This window comes from Protopterus annectens, chromosome 1.part0, assembly GCF_019279795.1.
Source record: "Protopterus annectens isolate FY-2018-M chromosome 1.part0, PAN1.0, whole genome shotgun sequence".
Lineage (NCBI taxonomy): Eukaryota > Metazoa > Chordata > Ceratodontiformes > Protopteridae > Protopterus > Protopterus annectens.
The window spans coordinates 772,947,244-772,970,133 of NC_056725.1; the positions used below are offsets into that span (position 1 = coordinate 772,947,244).

The window sequence follows — 22,890 nt, forward strand, 5'->3', positions numbered from 1 at the left end:
TGGACTTTAGAAAAAGACACTGAAATTAAGCAAGATTTGATGCTTTGAATCAGTATTTAGGCACTGACTTTACCAGTTTATAGTATATATTGATGCATCTGATATGGGCCTGTATCTCAACTGTTAGGTAAGAAATACCCTGCTTGTTTTCTTAACAGAAAACTAGAGAGAGTGGAAATGAAGCACTCCAGCACAGACAGGGAATTCCTGGTCATTAAATGTGTAACGTGATCACTTGGGTTCTACTTGTTGGGCAAGGAATTTATCTTAACAGATCATGCTCACCTAGAGTGGCTCTATCAACAAAAAAAAAAAAGAAAATGTAAACTTATGAAGACAGGCCCATATCACTGAAACATTTGCAGTTTAAGATACAGCACAAGTCTGTGTCAAACCACCAGAATGCACATGGGTTGCAGAGGGCATACAGATCATCCCAGCAGCATGAAATAGTAAAAATATGGTACAGACACAGGCTTGTAATTAAGGAGACTTCAATACCATTTGAGTAGGATCACAAAGGCTGTAATCTGCATACAAATTCGACCCTCACAAGAGTACAGACTTCCTGCCTTTTCATAAGCATCCTGTACTAGTGAGTTCAACATACCAGAGATACTCAGAATCCTTTGAATGAGCTTTTGGGACATACAGTGACAGAAAGCATTAAAGGAAATGATGTGTCCAAACACCAACATCATTCAAAATCTGGCACTTTGAGCCAGTTTATTTCACTCTAAAAGATCAAAACCGAATGAAATAAATAGAAAAATATTCACAGATAAAATGCTTTAGCCTCTGGTGATGGTACAACAATTAAGAGTTTTGGAAGCTTCATATGACCCAAAAATCAGTCTTAGGATTATAACTGATGGGTGTAAGACTGGTGCATGAATATTCACCCACATGTTTAAGAGCACCATCCAGAAGTTCACAAAAGTACATCAGGCACAAATGTCATCAAATGAGTGATATAAAGTCTAAACATGTTACATGTCATGATGTTGCGGAGAAGTGAGCTGTTTTATTACACTTCTTTTACACATTCTGTTGTAGAACATTACAAGAACAGTTTCAGACAAACCTGTAAGAGCATAGTCTCTTCTGCTTACAGAAACATTATGCACATAATTCATACTTCCAACTGATTACCATACAGGCTGTGAAGAACAATAGTCAACATAATGAAATATTATCTATAATATAAACCCATTTGTTTTTTCTTTCTTTTTTTTTTTGTTTGCTTTTCACAGCAGAAGAGAAGGGGTATATGTCCAGATTCTGCAACACTCTAGGAATCTAAATCTATGCTGGACATAACATACCAACTAGCCCTTACACAGACAAGTTTAATCACAAAGGTTTGTGTGTTATATGCCGAACCAGATGTTCTTGTGTTCTGGCTTGTCTTTAATTTGGAGTCGTGCATCCAGGCAACTTATTAATATCATGGTAATATAAAAAAAAATGAGAGAAGACCACATCTTATATTGAAAATGTACAGACATGTCTTTGGAATTGTTCTCTTCATCACAAAGTGCAGGAAGAGCAAGTCCGTGTTGCCAGTGCAAAGCCTAACCAATGCATTTCATTCATTGATGCAACTGTGTACAGAACCAGTGATGAACTTGAGATGACAGTCCCACAAGTTTAACTGCTCTCTCTCTCTCTGAAAAAATACTTCATCTTCCATCCAGTTCTTCATATGATGACTAAGGACCTCTGGTGTTTTCATTTGGTTCTCATCGAGTAAAAGGAATACAAAAATGAATGGCATGAATGAGATGGGATAAAATGGTGTGACACAGGTGCACTGCACAACATCAAAGAGCTGGGCTAATAGGAATAGGCAGAGAGCTGACTGCACATGCTCATTACTACCAAGACCAGAAGTCTGCAAATTCTTAAAAGTTACAAACTGGACCGCTGTGTTGCTCTAACTGCTGCTGTGGAATAAAATGACAGAAGAGCAGTCTAAAAATCTGAAGCAGGTCCTGACACTAGGATCTTTTTCTAAAGGACTTGCACTTCCATCGTCTCCCACCACACTTGCTACTATCTATGTCACTGTTGTTTGGATTTCCATAGCCGATTTGTTAGAGATCCCAAAAAGAAACCTTTATTCTGCTGCTTGGATAAGTCAGCCAGTCTCATTTCTTCCTCCTGCAAAAAAACAAAACAAAAAAGATAAAATACTAAAAGACAATATCTACTTGTTGCTAGAACAGGAAATTGAAACCTGGAGCTTTCTAAAATACCAAGGCTAGTACTTTCACTTTGCAAAATGACAACAAGGCTCGCAGCAGTATAACAATCTACTAACACTGAAATAAGGTACCTCAGTTCTCCAAGCTATCACAACAGCTCACAGGTACATCACTTCAGAAAAAAAGTTCAAGAGAGACCAAGATTGACATGCCAAAACCCTGTGATGAACCGTGGTACAAAAGCTATATGCGACCATCTACAGTAGTATTACTGTCAGTCAAACCTGGTTCAGTTTAACGCCTGGGTTATAGGTGAACCTGACACAGGAGAGCAGGCAGATATAATCTACCTAGACTCAGTCTCACACAAGAAGCTGAGAAGAAAACTGCAAGGAGTTAGTGGTACGACCAATATTGAGGAAACTAGGTAACTGCATGGATGACTATGATTAGTGAACTACCACAGCAGTCTATCCAGAGTCTCTGCATTTGTCTCACTCATATCTCAGGGAACACAGAACAGGATTGACCACTTTGCTGTCACACAAAGATAGATGCAACAGTGGAGGATGGAGAGAAGGTATTTTGTGAAGGATTTGGAAATACTAAACATCTAGAGAGAAAATTGGCAGCAGATGTTCAACACAAGCAAATTCAAAATACTGCATTTAGGCCATAACAGCCCTGGTGAAGTATCAACTGAAAGGAATGGAACAGAAAGCAACAAAGCAGGAAAAGGATATGGGATGTTAATCATACCTTAACATGACCACTGGGAGCATTGTAAAAAGACAGGTAGCAGCAGCAAGCAATATACTAGGATGTGCCCTAAGGGGACAGATTCCAGAAGCAAATACGTAATGACACCTCTCTATAAGGCTTTGGTCAGATCATACCTTGAGTAGTGTCTGTAGTTCTAGAGGTCATGCAAGGAAGAAGAAGTCAGGCTGCTGGAAGGAGATCAAATGAAAGTTATCAAAATGTCCCATGAGATAGAGGGGGATGGAAAACGATCAGAGGCTACAGCAGCTAGAACTCTTCTCACATGTTACCAGAAAAGATGGGGTGAGGAGTAAGATGACACTGCTGCCTTTGATTATGTCAAGGAAATATGAGGGAGTTATACTGAACCGGAAAAACAGAGGGGGAAGGAGGAGTACCAGCAGGCTTTGAAGTAAACTTCCCTAGTGCAGTGTATGAATCCAGACTTGTAGGGAGTCTAGGTTAAATCCTACCTGGAAATTCTTATGCTTTGTACATAAAACCACAAAGTCTATACTCTACAATGTACCTATCACAAAGATTCTGGACAACTCTGCTTAACCTTTTATTACATTGATTTATCACAAATCACTTTCACAAAACAGGTGAAATTCAAACTTAAGCCAAGTTTGCACTTGGAAAATGAGAAACATGCTGCAAGGAGAGACTGATATGACTATATAGGAGGATAAATGTGTACACGCCTAGATTTATGCCTGGAAATGCCTTCAAAAATATTTTTATGCTCCACAAAATTTGAAGGTGATGTTTCCTGTAGGGGTAATGCCCAGTCACCTCTCATTATGGGAGAGGGATGGGAATTACATGCAGGGGATCAGTGAAGCCGCTGTGTTGCTGGTGTAATTACAGAGCACAGTGAAAATACACCCCAGGACGGGGGGGGGGCACAGAGAAGGTGATGTGTTACCAGGGATGTGGAGTATAATCTGGTAGTACCCACTGGATGCCTCAGGAAACACGCAGTGGTTTCAATGTTTACTGCATGTTTCCTGAGGGTGGGGACCACAAGATATTCTTGTCACTACAGAGATGGGGACATTCACCTCACAGGCCAGCTGCCAAGATGATCCTGGAAGTGGCAGAGGGGAGGAAGGGCTAAAATTACACTTGTCTAATATAATGGTATCTCCCTAGTCAACCTGACCCTTGGCCTTAGTGGCTGAAGTGGAATAAATGGGTGACTAGGGAAGAAGAGCTGATTGTCAGCAGGAGGTGGAAAGAAAAGAAAAATAGTTTACGGTAATCCCAAAAATGCAAGATACAATTTTGATAATGGACAATCTGGAGGTTAGAGAAATCTGAACTGCAAAGAAAACTTCTTGGGAAAATTAGCATCCAGAAAACTGTATTGGAAAATATACAGGGAACCTCATACGGACTAACCAAAGATATTAAGGGACATGGATTCTGGATTGGAGAAAAGCCTGGTTATTTTTGAATACAATTTTCTAAGATATTAATAATGATGAAAATAATGTCAGGGGAGAGAGTTGGACAAATGGACATAACTCCACTAACTAGGATAAAAGATTTATTGAACACTTTTGTCCTGGTAGCTAGACTTCATCAGAATAATCACAAACACAAAAAACATCCATTAAATACATCCTGCCTTTATCAGATTGGCCAACCAATTAAGCTATTAATTAATAAAAAAGCCTAAACTATATATCCTGTTAAAAATATGTAAAATATACACAATGAGATAACCCTTTCTAAAACATCACGTTCATAAAAAATAAGCAGCTTTGAGTTTCAGTAATACACTTAATTATATCTGGTCATTAAGACCAGGTAATTCCATTGCATTTACCCTGACCTGCCATATACTTTCTTTTTGCTCCAAAAAATCATCCATAGGGCCCCCTCAATAACCCATGAAAACACAATCAATAACAGAAAAATGTAAAATAATGTGTGTAGTTAGAATTGTGGTGTTTGAATAAGCATTGCTGTCCACCTTATTCTTGATGTCATAAAAATGCTGGTATATTCTTTGTTTTAGAGTCCTCTTGGTTTTTCCTATGTAAAACCAATCTCATAGTTGACACACTGCAGTGTAAATCACCCCCTTTGAGTTACAACAGTACCTTATTTTAGGTCTAATACCTCACCCCTTAATAGACACACATTCCAGTTCTTAAATGTGTTTGCACTGTGCACAACATCCACATTTAAAGGTCCCCCCTTTTTCAACTTATTTGCATGGGTCTTTCCAATAATGCTTTTAGACCAAATCTTTTTTGAACACCATCTCTGGTTTAACGCCCAGTACAGTTTTTAATTCAGGATCTAAATAAAAAAAAAAATATTCCAGTGTTTCATGACAATGTTTCTAATGTCAAAAATTGCAAGTTAAAGGGCAAAATGAATGCCCTATGAAACCTGCATTGCCTAGCAGGAATATTGGTCTAGTTCACCTCAACTTTAGTATCTAGAAGAACTTTAAAATCTACCTGATAAGTATTTTCCGTTTAAAATCTACCTGATAAGTATTTTCCGTTTCACCTCGTCCATGATAGAAACCATAAAGTTCTCGGGATACCCACTCCTGGTCAGCATCTGCAGTAAAACCAGGCATTCACATTCAAAACCATTGTAGTCAGAATACATTCTAGCCAGTCTAATATATGGCCCCTTCCCTAATGCCTTTTTGGCCAGGGTGGCAACTGTGGTAGTGCAGCAATGCGTTGGAGTATGTAGGCTTCCTGTATAGTGAAGAGGTGAAAGACTTGTTAGAGTAATCCTTCTTAATGGTGACATCCAGGTAATTTATCTTGTCCTTATCGATGGTCATAGTAAATTTAAAAATGAGGTGGTGCTATTCGAATAATAAAAAAATTCATCCAATTTTTCTTCCCCACTCTTCTAAAATAAGACTATGTCATCTAGGTAACGGCCATATAGAGCCCAGCAGTTGTTAAACTAGGACCCCAGAACAAATAAGTCTTCCCATTGTGCCAAAACAATATTTGCAAAGGCTGGGGCACAACAAGCACCCATTGCTACTCCTTGCACCGGTTTAAAAATCTGGTTCTCGAAAATCAGAAAATTATGATCTAGAACTAATTCCATACATGTTCTGATTGTAAGTATTGTAGTATGGCCCATTTGGGTATTGAAACAAACAGTCATAGAACCATTCAATACCTTCCCTATGGGGAATAACAGAAAATAGGTCACACACGTCTATAGTGACCCATCAATAACTTTTCATCATAATACTCTTTTGAAATTTTCAATAAAAAGTCCCACGAGTCTTTAAATAACTGGAGACGATGGTCCAGAACATGTTTAATTTCGCATCCACAATTGGTTGAAGATGGGGGTTTGAAATACTCTTGTGGACTTTGGGGATCCGAGGGTGAGGTACATGTAAAAACTCATGCTCTTCTAGGGTAATCTGTCCATTGAGCAGCATCTCACCTAAATTCAAATCTATGCTGTGATAAGCGATATTAAGTTAATTCCTCAAAAACTTCTTCAAAAATGTCATTGTACAATATTTCAAACATCCTATTGATGTAGTCGTTGGAATCCATAACAACTAACCCCCCCCCACCCTTATCTGGTTTCATCACCCTGATGTCTTTGTTCAAAATTATGTTTTGTAGTAACCCAGATTTGCGAGCTGTTAAATTGACCACACTTCCATTCCTGTTCCTTCCTCTCAATAAGGCCCTAATGTCAAACTCACATAATCTGTCAAATAACTGAACACTAGAATGAAGTGGGAGGTTAAAAGTACTTGGTCTTTTTAAGTGTGGCTAAATCACCATAGATTGGGCATTAGTGACACTCTTAAAATAAATGCCCAAATTTAGTTTCCTGGCAAACGATTTTAACTGTATAATGGTATCAGCAACATTAGCCTGTCTTGCAGGCACAAAATTAAGGCCTTTTTCTAAAAGATCGGCCCACTCAGAATCAATAGGTGCCTGAATTAAATTAAATATTTTAAAGTCGTGCAGTATTTTGTATAACCTGCAAGGATGAACAACTCAGTGTCTCCCCCTGTTGTGGCAGAATGATGAAGCCCCCCACCCCCTCTTCTGGGGAGACTGCTGATCAGATTTGGCTGCATCTCGAATCCCCTGGTGTCACACCCCTCTGATTCATTAATCTTTCTGATCTCCTCAGCGGAGGCAGTGCTAAAGGGTACTCACTGTTCCCCGTGTTGTTTACCATGTCATTCTCAATAATATCAACATCACTTTCAGTACATTAGGTAACACATGTTCCTGTTGCCCCAAAAGAGGGTCGGGGTAGAGGTGACACCAGGCAATTCGAGATACAGCCAATATTATCAGCAGTCTTCCCAGAGAGGGAGAGGGGCTTCAGTGTTCTACCACAACAGGGGGACACAGACTAAGTTGTTCATCCATGGAGGATGACTCCTATACGGTTATACAAAATAAAACTGAAAAAACGTGAAAGTCCTGGAACAGTCAACTAAATAATAAAACACCAATCTGTTCCTGGTTACAACATGTATTAAACACTAACACGAACGGAATGGCAGAAAAATCTCAGTTTGTCTCTGTTTATTGACTTAAAACATACAGGTTAAGCGCTTTCATCTAATAAAATAGACTTCATCAGAACAATACTCTTCACAAAATGTTTTTCTTAAATACACACTCATACCAATCACATTCAATTCAATTTATTCCATAATTGATTCTTAAAGTGCTAGTGTTAAATTCCTATTCTCCCTATTGACTTATATAGCTAATATTTAGTACCATTAATAAAATAATAACAGAATTCATTAAAAAATACATATATAGGTGACTTTGTATCTATTTTGTATTCAATGTATATATAATATACAAGATATAAAAATATATATTTTTTTTGTTTGTTTAAAAATACCAACATAAAAATCTAATGACTAACTACTATTTTCCAATATGGGTTTAATAGATATATATTCATTAATACCGAGGGGCACAGAAGCATTTAAGCGGATCTGCCACCTTGCCTCTTTCTCCCCCAGTATTTTCTTTATGTTGCCACCCCTGGGGTTATTTTTTACCAATTCTAATATTCCAACGTGAAAAGAAGAACATGTAGTACTTCCATTCAGGTGTCTCCATAGGGCATTGTTTCCATCTTGTTTTCTTATACTGTAACTATGGTCGTAGATCCTATTTCTCAAGCACCTGTCAGTTTTTCCGACATAAAAACATGGACACTTAGTACATTTTGCAAGATATACCAGGTGCTTGGACCTACAATTGCCCTTCTGGAATTTGACATCAGTCTTATTAATATTCTCTAATACGATTGAAGGGGAATTAATAATGAACGTGCACTGGTTACATGTGCCACATTTGTAGGTACCATTCTGTACTTTATCATTGTTCTTATTCCTAATTTTCTTCTCCAGTTGAATTTTCATATTTGTACCATTCCTAAACACAAAATGTGGCATATCCCCCACAATCCTAAATATGTTACTGTCAGATTTCAAAATATTCCAGTTTTTCTGTATGATATTCTTGATGTCCCTACTGTATGGTGCATATTGTAAAACACATGCCCTTGTGAGTACAACCTTGTCAGTATTGTCTTTATCTTTACTGTTAATGTTGTTATTATTGGTGGCTCCCTCACTATTCATGGGGGCAACCCCTAAAAGTGATTTATATTTTTTCCCCCACTCACTTCTCACATAATTAGTAACATCGGTCACCATTCCATCAGGGTAGCCCCTACTCCTGAAAAAAACCCCTATCAGTTCTAATTCACAATTTAAATCTGTAAAATCTGAGGTCATCTGGGCTGCTCTAATACATTGCCCTTTGATAATATTCCTTTTTTGACCCAAGGGGTGGCAACTGGTATATTGTAAATAGGAATTGCTAAATGTTTCCTTCCTAAAAACATTGGATTTAAATTTCCCATTATTTAATGTTATTCTGGTATCCAAATAGGAAATAGATTCCCTTTCCACATTAAAAGTAAATTTCAAACACTGACTACATGAGTTTAAATATTGTTTAAACTCTTCTAACTTCTTCAAGTCCCCCCTTCCAGATTACAAAGATGTCATCCAAAAATCTGAGGTAGCATATAATGTTACTAAACCATTCGGTTTTAAATATATATTCTGTTTCCCAATCCAACAGAAACAGGTTGGCATATATGGGGGCACAAGCTGCCCCCATAGCTACCCCTTTTCTTTGTGTGCAATACTCTCCTTCATACATAATGTAGTTATGTGTAAGAACAATATCCATGAATTCTAACACCAGGGAGATTTTATCCCGGGACAAATTACCGTATTTCTTAATACTTTGGTTAAACTTTAATAAGCCTTCCTCTTGTGGGATACTTGAAAAAAGGTCGACCACATCAATGGTTATTAACCACTTCGCTTCAGTAGCTAAAACTGGCTGAAGTCTGCCCAAAAAATCCCAGGAGTCGATGACAATATGCCCAATTTTCTTATATATAGGTTTTAACCACATGTCAATTGTTTTCCCAAAGGGGAATGTCTTAGATTTACTGCCAGATATAATTGGCCTAAAAGGGGGGTCAACTAGATCCTTATGCACTTTAGGAATGCCCACTATAGTGCTGATTATGGGGAATTCCACTCTTAAAAAATATATAAGTCAGTATCAATACTGTCTTCCAATAACAAATCTTCCAGGTACAGATCAATCTTATGGTACCCTATATTTACCTCATTAAGAGAAGATATAGTATAGTTACCTGAATTCAACAAAATACTGTTAATTTTATTTGTGTATTCACTATTTTGGAATATAACAGCCCCACCCCCCTTGTCTGGTTTCATAATTATTTTGAATGTCTTTCAATATTTTAAATTCATTCCTAGTAAGATTATATATCTTTTTCTGTGAACTACATTTTTTACTATATTGGTAGATCTCTTCCATAACCATTTTTTCAAATATACCCAGCGTGTTGTTAAGTGGGGGTGTATATACACTTTTCTTTTTAAACTCCACTTCTCCCCTAGTTTCCTTACCGTCAAAGAGGATGGCTAGGTTCAATTTCCTTAAATATTTTTTAAAATCTATTATATAATCAACTACATTTATATCCGTATTTGGAACATACTTCATCCCTTTTGATAATAATGTGAAGTATTCCTCTTTAAGCTCAACACTAGAGTAGTTGTATATGTTGAATTCACCATACCTGCTGATAATGCCATTAACTTTCACAATAGAATGGTCATTCACTGCTGGTCTTAGCTTCTGTAACCCCCCTGTCTTCCCCTGTGTCTTACACTCTCCATTCTTGTTCCTTGATACTCTTCCCTGCAGGGGTACTCCAATCTTATGTCCTCCCCTAAAAAATCCGGGGATTGGGGCAACCTTCGTTGCACATCCACTTTATTATTCCTTCTATTTCCTTTATTCTGGAATACTCCATTTTCTTTCATATAATATCCTTTTTTATTGTTGTTGTTATATGTGTTGTTTTTATTGTTTATTTGTTCCCATCTATACACATTCCCCTTCTTATATTGCTCAACATCCTTTTTCATTTTACTACATTTCCTTTCATACTATTTCATAACCTGACTTTCAACCCATGTGTATTGAGAGTTTAAAAACAGTTCAAATTCATCAAAAAGTAAGTCATTTTCAATAATGTTGTTAAGCTGTTCCAATTCAGCCATTAAAATACATATTTTCTTATCATTACAACTAACTATAAACTTCATAAACGTAAAACCAAAGTTGTACAAAATACTTTGGGCGACTTTAAAATATTTAATTTAAGTCAAACACTTATTGATTCTGAATGGGCCGATCTATTAGAAAAAGGCCTTAACTCTGTGTCTACAAGAGAGGCTAGTGTTGCTGATACCACTATACAGTTAAGATTGTTCACCAGGAAACCAAATTTAGGCATTTATTTTAACTCATTCACTCCACTGGAGCTCAGGAAATTTGTACTGTAACTTCTAATGGGCAGAGCCTAAGCCTTTTGACAGAATCAAATTATGTCCTCCAATGCCAAACACATGTTCATGAAAGAAATATGAATGGCAAAATCTTCAGCACAAACTATTTTTTTAAAGTGGTAGTATTTATTAGATTCTATGTCTTAAACTGAATTTTATAAGTCACAGTAAACACAGTATTACATTTGTAACATTTTGTAAACAACTTAAAATATCTCAGCAACCACTCAAGTTACACACATACTGTCAGCAGCATTTTATTCACCTAACTGAGAGCTTTCATATGAGGCTAAGGACTTCTATCGGTGTTACCTGGTTAATGAGATAGAAATATGTGAAAACTATATCTGTATAAATTAATATCATAAAAACAACAGTAAATATCTAGTTACCTGCACTAGACAGAGGTCAAATATTAATGCAGTTGAGTTTGCTATTGTGTAAGCGTTAAGATGAAATATTTTAAAACCCTGCACATAGTATGGTTTTGGAATTACTGCTGCAAATACGAACAAGCAATATTTGACACCTAGAGGCGTCAGTAGGAGTTAACTGCAGATGCATCTGGAGACGTCACTCGGATGTAATGAGTTAACACTGTCACTAATGCCCAATCTATGGTGATTTATGCACACTTAAAAAGACCAAGTACATTTAACCCCCCACTTCATTCCAGTGTTCAGTTATTTGACAGACTATGTGAGTTTGACATTAGGGCCTTATTGAGAGGAAGTAACAGGAATGGAAGTGTGGTCAATTTCACACCTCACGAATCTGGGTTACTACAAAACATCATTTTGAACAAAGACATCAGGATGATGAAACCAGATAAGGGTGGGGGGGGGGGGTTAGTTGTTATGGATTCCAATGACTACATCAATAGGATGTTTTAAATATTGTACAGTGACATTTATGAAGAAGTTTCAAGGAATGAACTTAATATCGCTTATCACAACATAGATTTGAATTTAGATGAGATGTTGCTCAATGGACAGATTACCCTAGAAGAGCATGAGTATTTCAAATGCCCCATTTTGCCCATTTGTGGACGCAAAAGCTTCCAAGATGTCTTGCCTTGCAAAATATATTGATCATAAAATTAAACATGTTCTGGATCATTGTCCCCAGTTACTTAAAGACTTGTGGGACTTTTTATTGAAAATTTCAAATGAGTATTATGATGGAAGTTATTGATGGTCACTACAGACTTGTGTGACCTATTTTCTGTTATTCACCATAGGGAACGTATTGAATGGTTCTATGGACCATACTACAATCCTTACGATCAGAACATGTACAGAATTAGTTCTAGATCATAATTTTCTGATTTTCGAGAACCAGATTTGTAAACAGGTGCAAGGAGTAGCAATGGGTGCTTGTTGTGCCCCAGCCTATGCAAACATTGTTTTGGCACAATGGGAAGACTTATTTTTTCTGGGGTCCCACTTTAACAACTGCTGGGGTCTATACGGCTGTTACCTAGATGACAGTCTTATTTTGGAAGGGTGGAGAAGAAAAATTGGATGAATTTTTATGATTATTTGAATACCACCACCTCATTCTTTCAAATTTAATTATGAACATCGATAAGGACAAGGTAAATTACCTGGATGTCACCACTAAGAAGGATTACTCTAACAAATCTTTCATCTCTTCACTATACAGGAACCAACATACTCCAACGCATTATTGTTGCATTACAACAGTTGGCACCCTACCCATCAAAAAAGGGCATGAGTGAAGTGGCAATATGTTAGACTGGCTAGAATGGTATCGGACTACAATGGTTTTGAATGAGAATGCATAGTTTTACTACAGATGTTGACCAGGAGAGGGTATCCTGAGAACTTTGTGGTGTCTATCATGGACAAGGTGAAACAGAAAAGCCTATCAGGTACATTTAAAGTTCTTCTAGGTACTAAACTCGAGGTGAACCAGCCCAATATTCCTGCTGGACAAAGCAGGTTTCATAGGGCATTGATTTTGCCCTTTAACTTGCAATTTTTTGACATTGTCATGAAACACTGGAGTAATTTTCATTTAGATCCTGAATTAAGAATGGTACTGGGCGATTAACCAGAGATAGTGTACAAAAAAGATGTTAGTCTAAAAACATTATTGGAAAGACCCCTGCAAAAAGTTGAAAAAGGGGGTACCTTTAAATGTGTACGTTGTACACAGTGTAAACACATTTTAGAACAAGAATGTGCGTCTATCAAGGGGTTAGGTATTATTAGACCTTAGAAAAAGTACTATTGTTACTCAAAAGGGGTGATTTACACTGCAGTGTGTCAACTATGTGATGGGTTTTAGGAAAAACCAAGAGGGCTTTAAAACAAAGAATATACCAGCATTTTTATGACATCAAGAATAAGATGGACAGCAATGCCTGATTCAAACATGTCCATTCTAACTACACACATTATTTTACATTTTTTGTTACTGATCATGTTGACTTGGGTTATTGAGGGGGCCCCTTGGATGATTGTTTGGAGCGTAAAGGAAGTATCTGGCAGGTCAGGGAAAATGCAATGGAATTACCTGGTCTTAATGACCAAATATAATTAAGTGTATTACTGAAACTCAAAGCTGCTTATTTTTTATGAGTGTGATGTTTTGGAAAGGGTTACCTCATTGTGTATATTTTACATATTTTTAACAGGATATATAGTTTAGGCTTTATTTATCAATTAATAGCTTAATTGGTTGGCCAATCTCATGAAGGCAGGATGTGTTTAATGGATGTTTTTTGTGTTTGTGATTATTCTGATGAAGTCTAGCTAGCTGGACGAAAGCGCTGAATAAATCTTTTATCCTAGTTGGTGGAGTTGTGGTCCGTTTGTCCAAGTCTCTTCCGTGTTATTATTTTCTTCAGTTTGTTTTCTGGTAAGATATTAATAATGGTGGTAGTCTTTGCTAATATTAAGATACCAAAGACTGGCAATCTACAAGAACACAGATTTACAGAAGTTAGGCACATACTCTAACATATGACATTCCGCTCCAGGTCCTGTGACTTCAAACACAAGGAATGGTTGCAGCTGGTTGTGCTTCCGCGGCACCTAAAGGGGCTTTCCCAAAGCTCAAACTCCTCCCCTCACTTCCATAATGCCTCACACTTCCCTCTCCTCTTCAGACAGACTTTGCCCAAGGGGTAAAGATATCTAGATTTATATCTACCTAATGGTAAAAAACAAACCTCCCTTATTATACCTCCAAAAGGTCTTTGGTATGGCTGACTAGGCCCATGTAAAGGGGTACAGTAACTCACAGGTAGGTGAGGTGGTAGGGTAAAATGAAGTAAACGGCACTGATCTTGAAGACCTAATGTTATGTTAAGTGCATAGCTTTCATATCTTAAAATATCGAATCCATCTACTTCAAACATCAGGACAGAGTTCTCAGCTAAACATCTTGGGTGGAACACAACAAAATGTTTTGGAGAATGGTGGCTCCCAGGAAGATCTGAAGGCCGAGATCACAACCAGCTTATAGTGTGTCATGCAAAAGTGTGCAGTGAACCCCATGTCACAGTTGCACAAATGTTACCCACTGAAGAATTTATAAAAAAAGGCTGGAAATGTAGATATTGCTCTTGTAGACAGAAGAGTAGCTAGGGTGCGGCAAAGGGGCAGCTGCCCCCGGCACAAGGTTTTAAGGGCTGTGACAGTGCATACTAGCATTCAATTCCATACCAGCATTTCTGAATGCTGACATGGAAATTTATTTCAATACTTCAACACTTTGGGTGTGGTCTAATTTGTATCAAACTGTTTGCTACAGTTTTGAAAAGATAACCTTTTTCTTGTTCTCACTTAAATGCAAGATGTGGAGAAGACCTGGAGCTTCTCTTTAGCGGAAAACAGAGAGGAGACTGGACTTTTTTTTAAACTCTAACTTAACCTAAAGGGGGTGCCGGATTGGCTTACTAGTTTTATTGTTAGAGAGACACAAGAAAGATATGCAATAAGACAGTTGCCTGGACAGAGGGATTTTAAATCTTTTGGCTTTGTCTGCTTGTAGCAAAGGAGATTAAAAAAAAAAGCCGATTACCTTTTTTATGCTCTTTAGTTCTGTGTATGAAGAATCACAGCTGTCTATAAACATCTAGACAATGCAACTTTTACTCAACTTTGTTACAAAAATTCATGGAAGACTGGAATATTTATAGACAGAGATTCAGGTCTGAATCTACTTTTTGGCATAAAGTATGGACTGATTCTCAGTGCAACCCTATCTTCATGGAAACTTAAATAAGAAGGGAGACAAAACAGGGCCTGTAACTCTGCTGACTGAAGATGCTGCCACTAAAACACATCTTCCAGTTTAAAATTTCTGTAATATGAAATTGAGGTCCCATAGAGGAAAAGCATCCTTAAAGGGTGGTCTTAGTAAAAGGTGCTTCTAAGAAAGGTCTAGCAGATATTCATGGATGAAAAGGATGTTGAATTAAAACCCTGTTGAAAACTGGAGACAGATGATAAATACACTCTAAAGAATAAAAAGCTGTAGCCTTTGTTGAACATGTCAGCAACAACTGAAGTATGAACAGAGCAGCCTACAGACAGAATTTTAAAAACTTTTATTTGTACACTTTTATAGTGGATAGTTATGGGCTGCAGTCAAGATTTGGACCACCACAGGAGGTGTGAAGTATGTGGTTAACTTGAAACAACAGAGATCTGGGTAAGGCTTGTTGAATGGATCTGTAAGGAGACCTGGGGGAAGCTATAGAAAAGAAGATTCTTTAGGAAGTGAAGTCACAACAGGGAAAACCAAACTTGCTAAGGCCTGAACAGGGCAATGACAAGGACATGGCTTGCACATTTTGGCTTTCTATAAACATTTTATTATTAGCAGGACTGGAAGGAGGCACACTATAAATGCAGATGCCACCGGTGGACAATAGCATACTAAGGTGTCTGACCCTCCTGAGGAATGACGAAAGTTGCTGCACTTGGTGTGGGTCATGGAATGGAAAGAGGTCACTGCACAATTTCATCCAGCCTCAGATCACCATGTTATAACCAGACTCTAGGACTACTTGTACAGCTTAAGAAAGGATCTGTTGAGCCGTTCCGCTAATGCAGTTGGCCTGCCTGGGGATGTTCATTGCTATCAGAAAGAAATATAAATTAATTGTCTATTCCTATAGCCTCATGACATCCTGATGCAGGGGATAGGAGGATCTGGTTCTGCCCATTTGTTTATGTACCACACTACTGAGAAGTTGTTCGAGTTGATAACTGTACCGTGGGAAGATCACCAAAATGTTTATGTGCTACGTGGCCTCTTCTTCAGTTCATGTCCCTTGGAGCATCTGCCTCAAACAAAAGCCCCCACCCTACAGCTGACACATGTGGTGAATATGATTTTGGGGAAGGGGATCCCTTCTCTAGCTTGTGCAGCCAAACCAACCAGGGGAGATGCTTGCAACATGCCTTTGAGAAATGAATGACTAGAGTTCACAGAATCTAGAAGATTGAGATCAGTGAATGTAAAGAATTCACTATAAGACCCTCATGTGAAAACTTGAAAGGCAAACTAAGTAGATAGTTAATTCCATGAAGCTTCAGTCTAATTCTTAATGACATGGGTATGTTGCAGTAGTGTCTAGACCTCTGTATGAATGGACTACACACCACATGGCATGAGGCATGCTGATTTGTGAACTGTGTCCACATGGCAGCCTGCGAATACTTGTGTCTTTGATAACTCCGAACGGGGCTTCAAGATTTTCACTGACATTCCTAAGGACAGAAGAGTCTGAATTAATTACTTGTTTGCTCTAATCAATTTTTATTTTATTTTACATTTGTTGACCGGGATAGTCCGACTGGATGCATGTCCATTTTCAGCGGAGGCCCGGGGAGAAAAGCTCCAAGGGTAAGCAGATACAGCATTACATAATACCAGCATTACATATTACAAACAGATTATTTACAGAGATTACATAAGTAAGCAAGTTAAACAAGTTCCACAGGTTAAAGTTAGTCCTGAGCACAAGTCAGGATTAAATTAAAATTACACAGTAAACTGGTTAACAGATTTTTACACATTCGAATTAGCCAGGCTTGATACATTGACATAGCCAGTTAAGTGACAAATGTTGTTTGAATCTAGTTTTAAATTGACCTAAGGTGGAAAGTAAGGCAATATCAGCTGGAAGTGAGTTCCAGGATCTACTTACAGAGTTTGCAAAGAGAGAATCACCGGCTGTGTTATTAATTTTGCTAGTCTGAATTAGTAGTTTGTTAGAGGATCGAAGCGGTCTAGGATTGTTATAGGGGGTGATAATATTTTTAAGTGCAGGAGTATTGTCCGGATTATACAGGATTTTATAGGCCATAATCAGTTGGTTATACTGGATTAGGCTAGGTAGTTCAAGCCAACCAAGCTGATTTAGATTGATGCAATGATGTGTCGTAAAAGGCAGCCCAGTGGCAAACCTGGCAATGTGGTTGTAGCAAATTGAGAGTTTGTTAAGGACAGTCTTGTTCAAATTCGAGAGTAGAGGGGGATGCATACAGAAGGGTTGAAAGAAGGTGAGAGCGAGCTATGGCAATTTTAGCTGGAGGGGTTAGGAAGGCTTTTATTCTGTAAAGTGACCCTAGTTTTTTATTGATGGTTTTGATAGTTTGGTTAACATGTAGGTCAAATTTGAGATTATTGTCTATGATGACACCTAATAGTTTTGTAGATGGGTCGGGAGATTACTGTGCCATCATTTGATTTTATGGTAAAGGTGAAAGCGGTAGACCTACGTGTTGGTGAAAATAACAGCATTTTAGTTTTTTGGGATTTAGGATCAGACGATGTTCAGAAAGCCAGTTTTCTATTGTATTAAAGGTGGTCTGGGTAGCTGACCATAACTCTACTGGAGATGTGGCTGAGCAAATCAGAGTAGAGTCATCAGCATATTGGATACAGCTGACTTTTGGGATGACAGTATAAAGGTCGTTAATGAAGATGGAGAACAGCAAGGGCCCTAGTATAGAGCCTTGTGGTACTCAGAGGGTGTTAGGTAGAAGGTTAGAGAGTTTGTTCTGCCAGAGGACAGCCTGCTGTCGACCATTCAGGTAGGATTGAAACCATTGGAGGGCTCCAGTATCTAGACAGAATGTTTGCAGGGTGTGGATTAAAAGTTGGTGATCAACCATATCGAATGCCTTGGAAAGATCCAAAAGAGGGCTGAGGATATATAATTATTGTTGCGATTATGGTTTATGGTGTTAGTAAAGGCTAGGAGGGCTGAAGTAGTGCTGTGATGAGGACGGAAGCCATGCTGAGTGTCTGCCATAAGGCGATTTTGGATTAGGTGGTGCATGAATTGTCTATGAATAAATTTTTCCATAATCTTTGCAAGTGGCGAGAGTATAGCTATTGGCCTATAATTGGAGAATTCAGTAGAGCTGCCTCCCTTGTGAAGTGGGATTACATAGGATATTTTCCAGATGGTGGGAATTTTAGCTTCTACTATGGTTCGATTGATTAGTATTGAGATGGGGTAAGCAATAGCATCAGCTGATTTTTGTAGGTACTCGGCAGGGAGTTGATCAGCAGAAAGTGTAGTGGGTTTTAATTTTTTGATCAAGGTACAGATAAGTGAAGTGGCGACTGGTTGGAAGCTGAACGCAAGTAGGTTTCTAGGGGGTGCTACTTTCAGGACCAAGGGAGCTAGGAGGTAGTTGGCTAGCTAGGGCTTGAATTGTCAGTAAAAAATTGGTTAAAACCATCAGAAACATCTTCAGGGGTTTTATCAATAGTAGCAGCAGGGATTGGGGTTGAAGTTTGTCCAGGATGTAGTAGATTATTTAAACCTGCCCAAAACTTCTGAGGGTTATTTTGATTTACTGTCTGTAAATTACAGTAGTATTGTTTTTTGTCTTGTAAAATTGATTTTTTGGTTTCGTTCCTGGATTGCCTGTATTTAATGTGATCTTGAGGGTCTTTAGAAGAATGCCATAAAGCCCATGCTTTGTTTCTACGGGTAATTTTGAGTTTAGACTCTATAGAAAGCCATGGTGCAGTTTTTGCCTTGGTTCTCTTTGAACGAACAGGTGCATGCAAATCAAGGATCTCAAGGAATTTGTTAAAGTATGCTACTGCTTCCTCTAAGGGGAGGTGTTTTAGAATAGACCAATTACATGAGTTTAGTTCTTGTTGGAATTTGGCAGGGTCAAAGTTTTTATTGTTTCTAACCTTTCTGAGTAAGGGTTGTTGGGAATTAATGGTTTTGTGCTTAATTACATATGTGAGAAGGTGATCGCTAGGCCATTAAGGAGGGTACCAGAGGTGTACAGTTGGGGGTGACTGTTTATGAGTACCCAGTCAAGTATACTTTCTTTTTGGTTGGGTTTACCTATCCTGGTAGGGGTGGATATGATTTGTGTAAATGCATGCAGGTTAATATGGGTGGTTGGGGATTCTAAGGAACAGGTGCCCCAGTCTATGTTAAAGTCTCCAAGTAGTAGGGTTTCTTGGGGGTAGTGACATGATAACCAGTGCAGGATATCTTCAAATGTAGATATATTGTTACCTGGGGAATGTACATACAGATGATATTAATGCATTTATTTTTATTAAGTTGCAATTTGGTGGCAAGAATCTCAGAGTTATTAATCTGAGGAGGTTGTATTACATCTATGGTGACATTCAACTCAGATTTATAGAGTACAGCTACCCCACCCCCCTTCCTCGAAGCACGATCCAGCCTGTGTATGTTGTACCCAGGTGGTAACACTTCATTGTCTTTAGTGTTAGGTTTTAACCAGGTTTCAGATAAACAGAGAATCTCAGGGAGTGGACATCCAGAAGTGCATGCAATTCATGTACCTTGTTATTAATGCTTCTAATATTGAGATGACAGACTAGGAGAGAGTTAGTTGGCCTATAAATTGTAGGTTTGTAGCTTAGATTACAAGTAGAGGGGGTATGTGTATCTGAAGTGAGTGGGCCAGGGTTGGGGTGAATATCACCACCAAGTATTAGGTTGAGTCTATACTTGGTGATGAACTTCAGGAATTTGTTTATTAGTTTGTGGTAGTGTTTGGATCTAGAGCTAATGTGCCTGGGGTTGAGATGTTGATAGACTGAACAAGATGTTGGATAGGATCTGGTACTGTAAGTATGGTTGAAGGTGGAAGGATTTAAAGCTGGGGTGATAGTATGGCCTTTTGGGACCTGAAATCCCGTAAGAAACTGGTTTTCATACAAGGTAAGGATGTATGGTGTGAACAAGAAGGGTAGTAAAGAGGAGTATATCATTATATGTGATTCAGCTAGTGAGTGAAGGAACTGTTTTACCTGGTGATGCAACACCAGAAGATAGAGTGGTGAGGTAAAGGTACTGGAAGGGGGGATGGGAGAATGCCAGATGAAAGCTAATAGGTGCTATTAAATGTAGGTAGTAGAACAGGGGTGGGTGGAATTATCCCAGATGAAAGCAGATAGGATCTAGAAAGTGGGGGAGTGGCTATAGTACTATAAATTTAGAGGTACTGGGGAGGGGAATTGGGGGCAGGGAGGGAGCAGAGAGCCCGAGCATAGCGAGGGCGAACGTAGCGGGGCTATTGCAGTTTACAAGGTTTCCTAAGGTGTCCTAAAGCTATAAGGTAAGTATTACAGCTCTAATGTAAGAGTCAATTTACTGCAGTTACAGGGGAAGGAGGCAACCACTCAAGTAGAAACAAAGAGCTCTTGGAGGGGCAACTAGAAGCCCATGGTCCATGTAAGGGAGCACACTGATCCTGTGCAATCTCAGGTGTAGGGTTGCCACCTTTTCAGATGGCCAAAGTGGGACAATTGTGGTACAAACATCAGATTTTTGCAGGCCAAAACATACCCACAGCCAGTACAAGGGACAGAAAATCACTTTGGTGCCTAAATAAAAGCTTATTCTTGTAGCATTTTAGTTGCTTATTCTGTTTCTTATAACATTTAAGTGTTTCAGATACAGAGTAACTGTTTTATGCAACTATTACATAAAATATAAGAAATAATTTTGCCCTAATATTTCAGGGCAGTTGCCATTCTTACAATTTTTTTGCAGGACACAACTGCCCAAAGAGGGACTGTCCCTCGCAAAGTGGGACAGGTAGTAACCCTACTCAGGTGAGCTGCTGTTACTGCTATGCATTTGGTGAACACACTTAGGGTGTTGATGAGACCAAAAGGAATGGCTCTGAAACAATGACTTATCTCATGAAGCACTTGAGCTCCTTGGATGCCTTGGCAATTTGTAAGTACAGACAGGCATCCTGAAGATCCAGAAAGCACATTCAGTTTTCTTCCAGAAGGCATGAAAGGACTTGGTGCCCTGTGAGCATCTGGAAAGAATAGTTGTATAAAATCTTACCATGACCATAGAGGTCCTTCTCTTCTATGCTGCAGTATTCTTTACATACGAGTTGTATTCCTCCAAATGACCAGCCGTCTGGCCTGTATACACGAGCTTAGATCCACTACCTGTACGTGGGATGTCACATGTAGGCACAGACGTCAGCCATAAAAGGGACGTCCACACATACCATCTTCAGAATAAGAAAGCCCCATTAGGAAAACCTCTGTGGAACCTAGGTAGATCATCCTAGGAAAGCACAAGCAGTAGGACGAAGGCAGGTAGGACAGAATACTGCAACATAGAAGAGAAGGACACCTATGGTTATGGTAAGATTTTACACAACTATTCTATGTCCTTCTATTCAATGTTGCAGTATTCTTTACATACGGGAGAGTGCCAGAGCTGAAAAGGGAACACAGGGAGGAGGATAGAGAAGGGAAACTTAAGAGGAAGCATTTTCTAAGAATCCATGCAGAATTGCCCTAGCAACTCCTGCTCTGGATCTGGAAACGGTGTCCTGTTTGTAATATTTTGTGAAGAATTGAACAGATGACCAGGTGGCTGCTTCTAAAATGAAATGGGCATCTAGACCCTTGAAGAAGGCCCCTGAGGATGCAACTGACCTAGTGGAATGTGCCTTGACAGGTGCTGATAAAGACTTTCCATGGAATTCATAGCAAAACACAATGGCCTTAGAAATTTATGTGGATATAGTTTGTTTGGACAAAGTCAAGCCTAGAGCCCTGGGATGAAACGACACAAAAAGTTAGTCAGACTTCCTTATAGACTTTGTCTTGTCAAGGTAAAATCTGAGTCGTCTATGGATGCTTTGGTGTGCAAAACCCTTGCACTAGAGGCAGTGGCGGCTGGTGACTTCAAATCGAAGGGGGGCTGCAAGAGACAGCTGAATGGGTGGGGCCAATGGGAAGGGGTGCAGCCAACTAGAAAGGGGAGGAGCTATGCTCAAAACCACAAAAACTGGAACTTTAATTAAATATGCTGCCCTGGGTGCCAAACCGTCATTATGAGAGTCCAATCAAGACAATGTGAAGTGTAGAAGAAAAAAAATATTTTAATGCATTGGCTGCATGACAGCTTACTTAATATCTAGATGGAAACAAAAAGGCTGTGAGGCATGAAAAAATAAATTACTTTTTAAATACATTTACTGGAATGCCAGTCAAAATCAAGTACAAGAAAAACAAGCAGCACTCAACTCAAACCACTTCTCCTTGCACTGCAGTTCTAATTATAATTTATATTCAGCTTTATAAAAAGTACCAAGTAACATGATGAAAGTAGCAATCTTTGTGATACCCCCACCTGTAAAAATGTTTCTTATCCAAAAAAGACCAGCTGCCTGACAACTATCTACTTGTTTCATTGGGAAAACATGATCAAAGTGAAAAATGAACAAGAAACAAGCTCAAGATAAATTGCTTAAAGGATTACAGAACAGGTTATGCACCACACGATAGATTGGCATTCTGTTTAATTTATGGATCAAGCCTACAAAGATGACTGCAAGTCTGCAACAAAATGCTTAAAGGATTTACAGAACTTAAGGTTATGCAACCAAAAGAACATGCATCTTTAATTAGACAAGC

General features: G+C 38.6%; 1 protein-coding gene across 1 annotated transcript in view; it reads right to left on the minus strand.

The window, feature by feature from the left end:
• Positions 1-697: 697 nt before the first annotated feature.
• The window catches only part of TIMM50 (translocase of inner mitochondrial membrane 50), a 1,096,571-nt gene continuing 1,074,378 nt past the window's right edge, over positions 698-22,890 (minus strand). Inside the window, exon 11 of the mRNA XM_044062888.1 lies at positions 698-2,163. Coding sequence (XP_043918823.1) covers positions 2,065-2,163 — 99 coding nt within the window. The 3' untranslated portion in view covers positions 698-2,064. The remainder of the gene's footprint in view (positions 2,164-22,890) is intronic.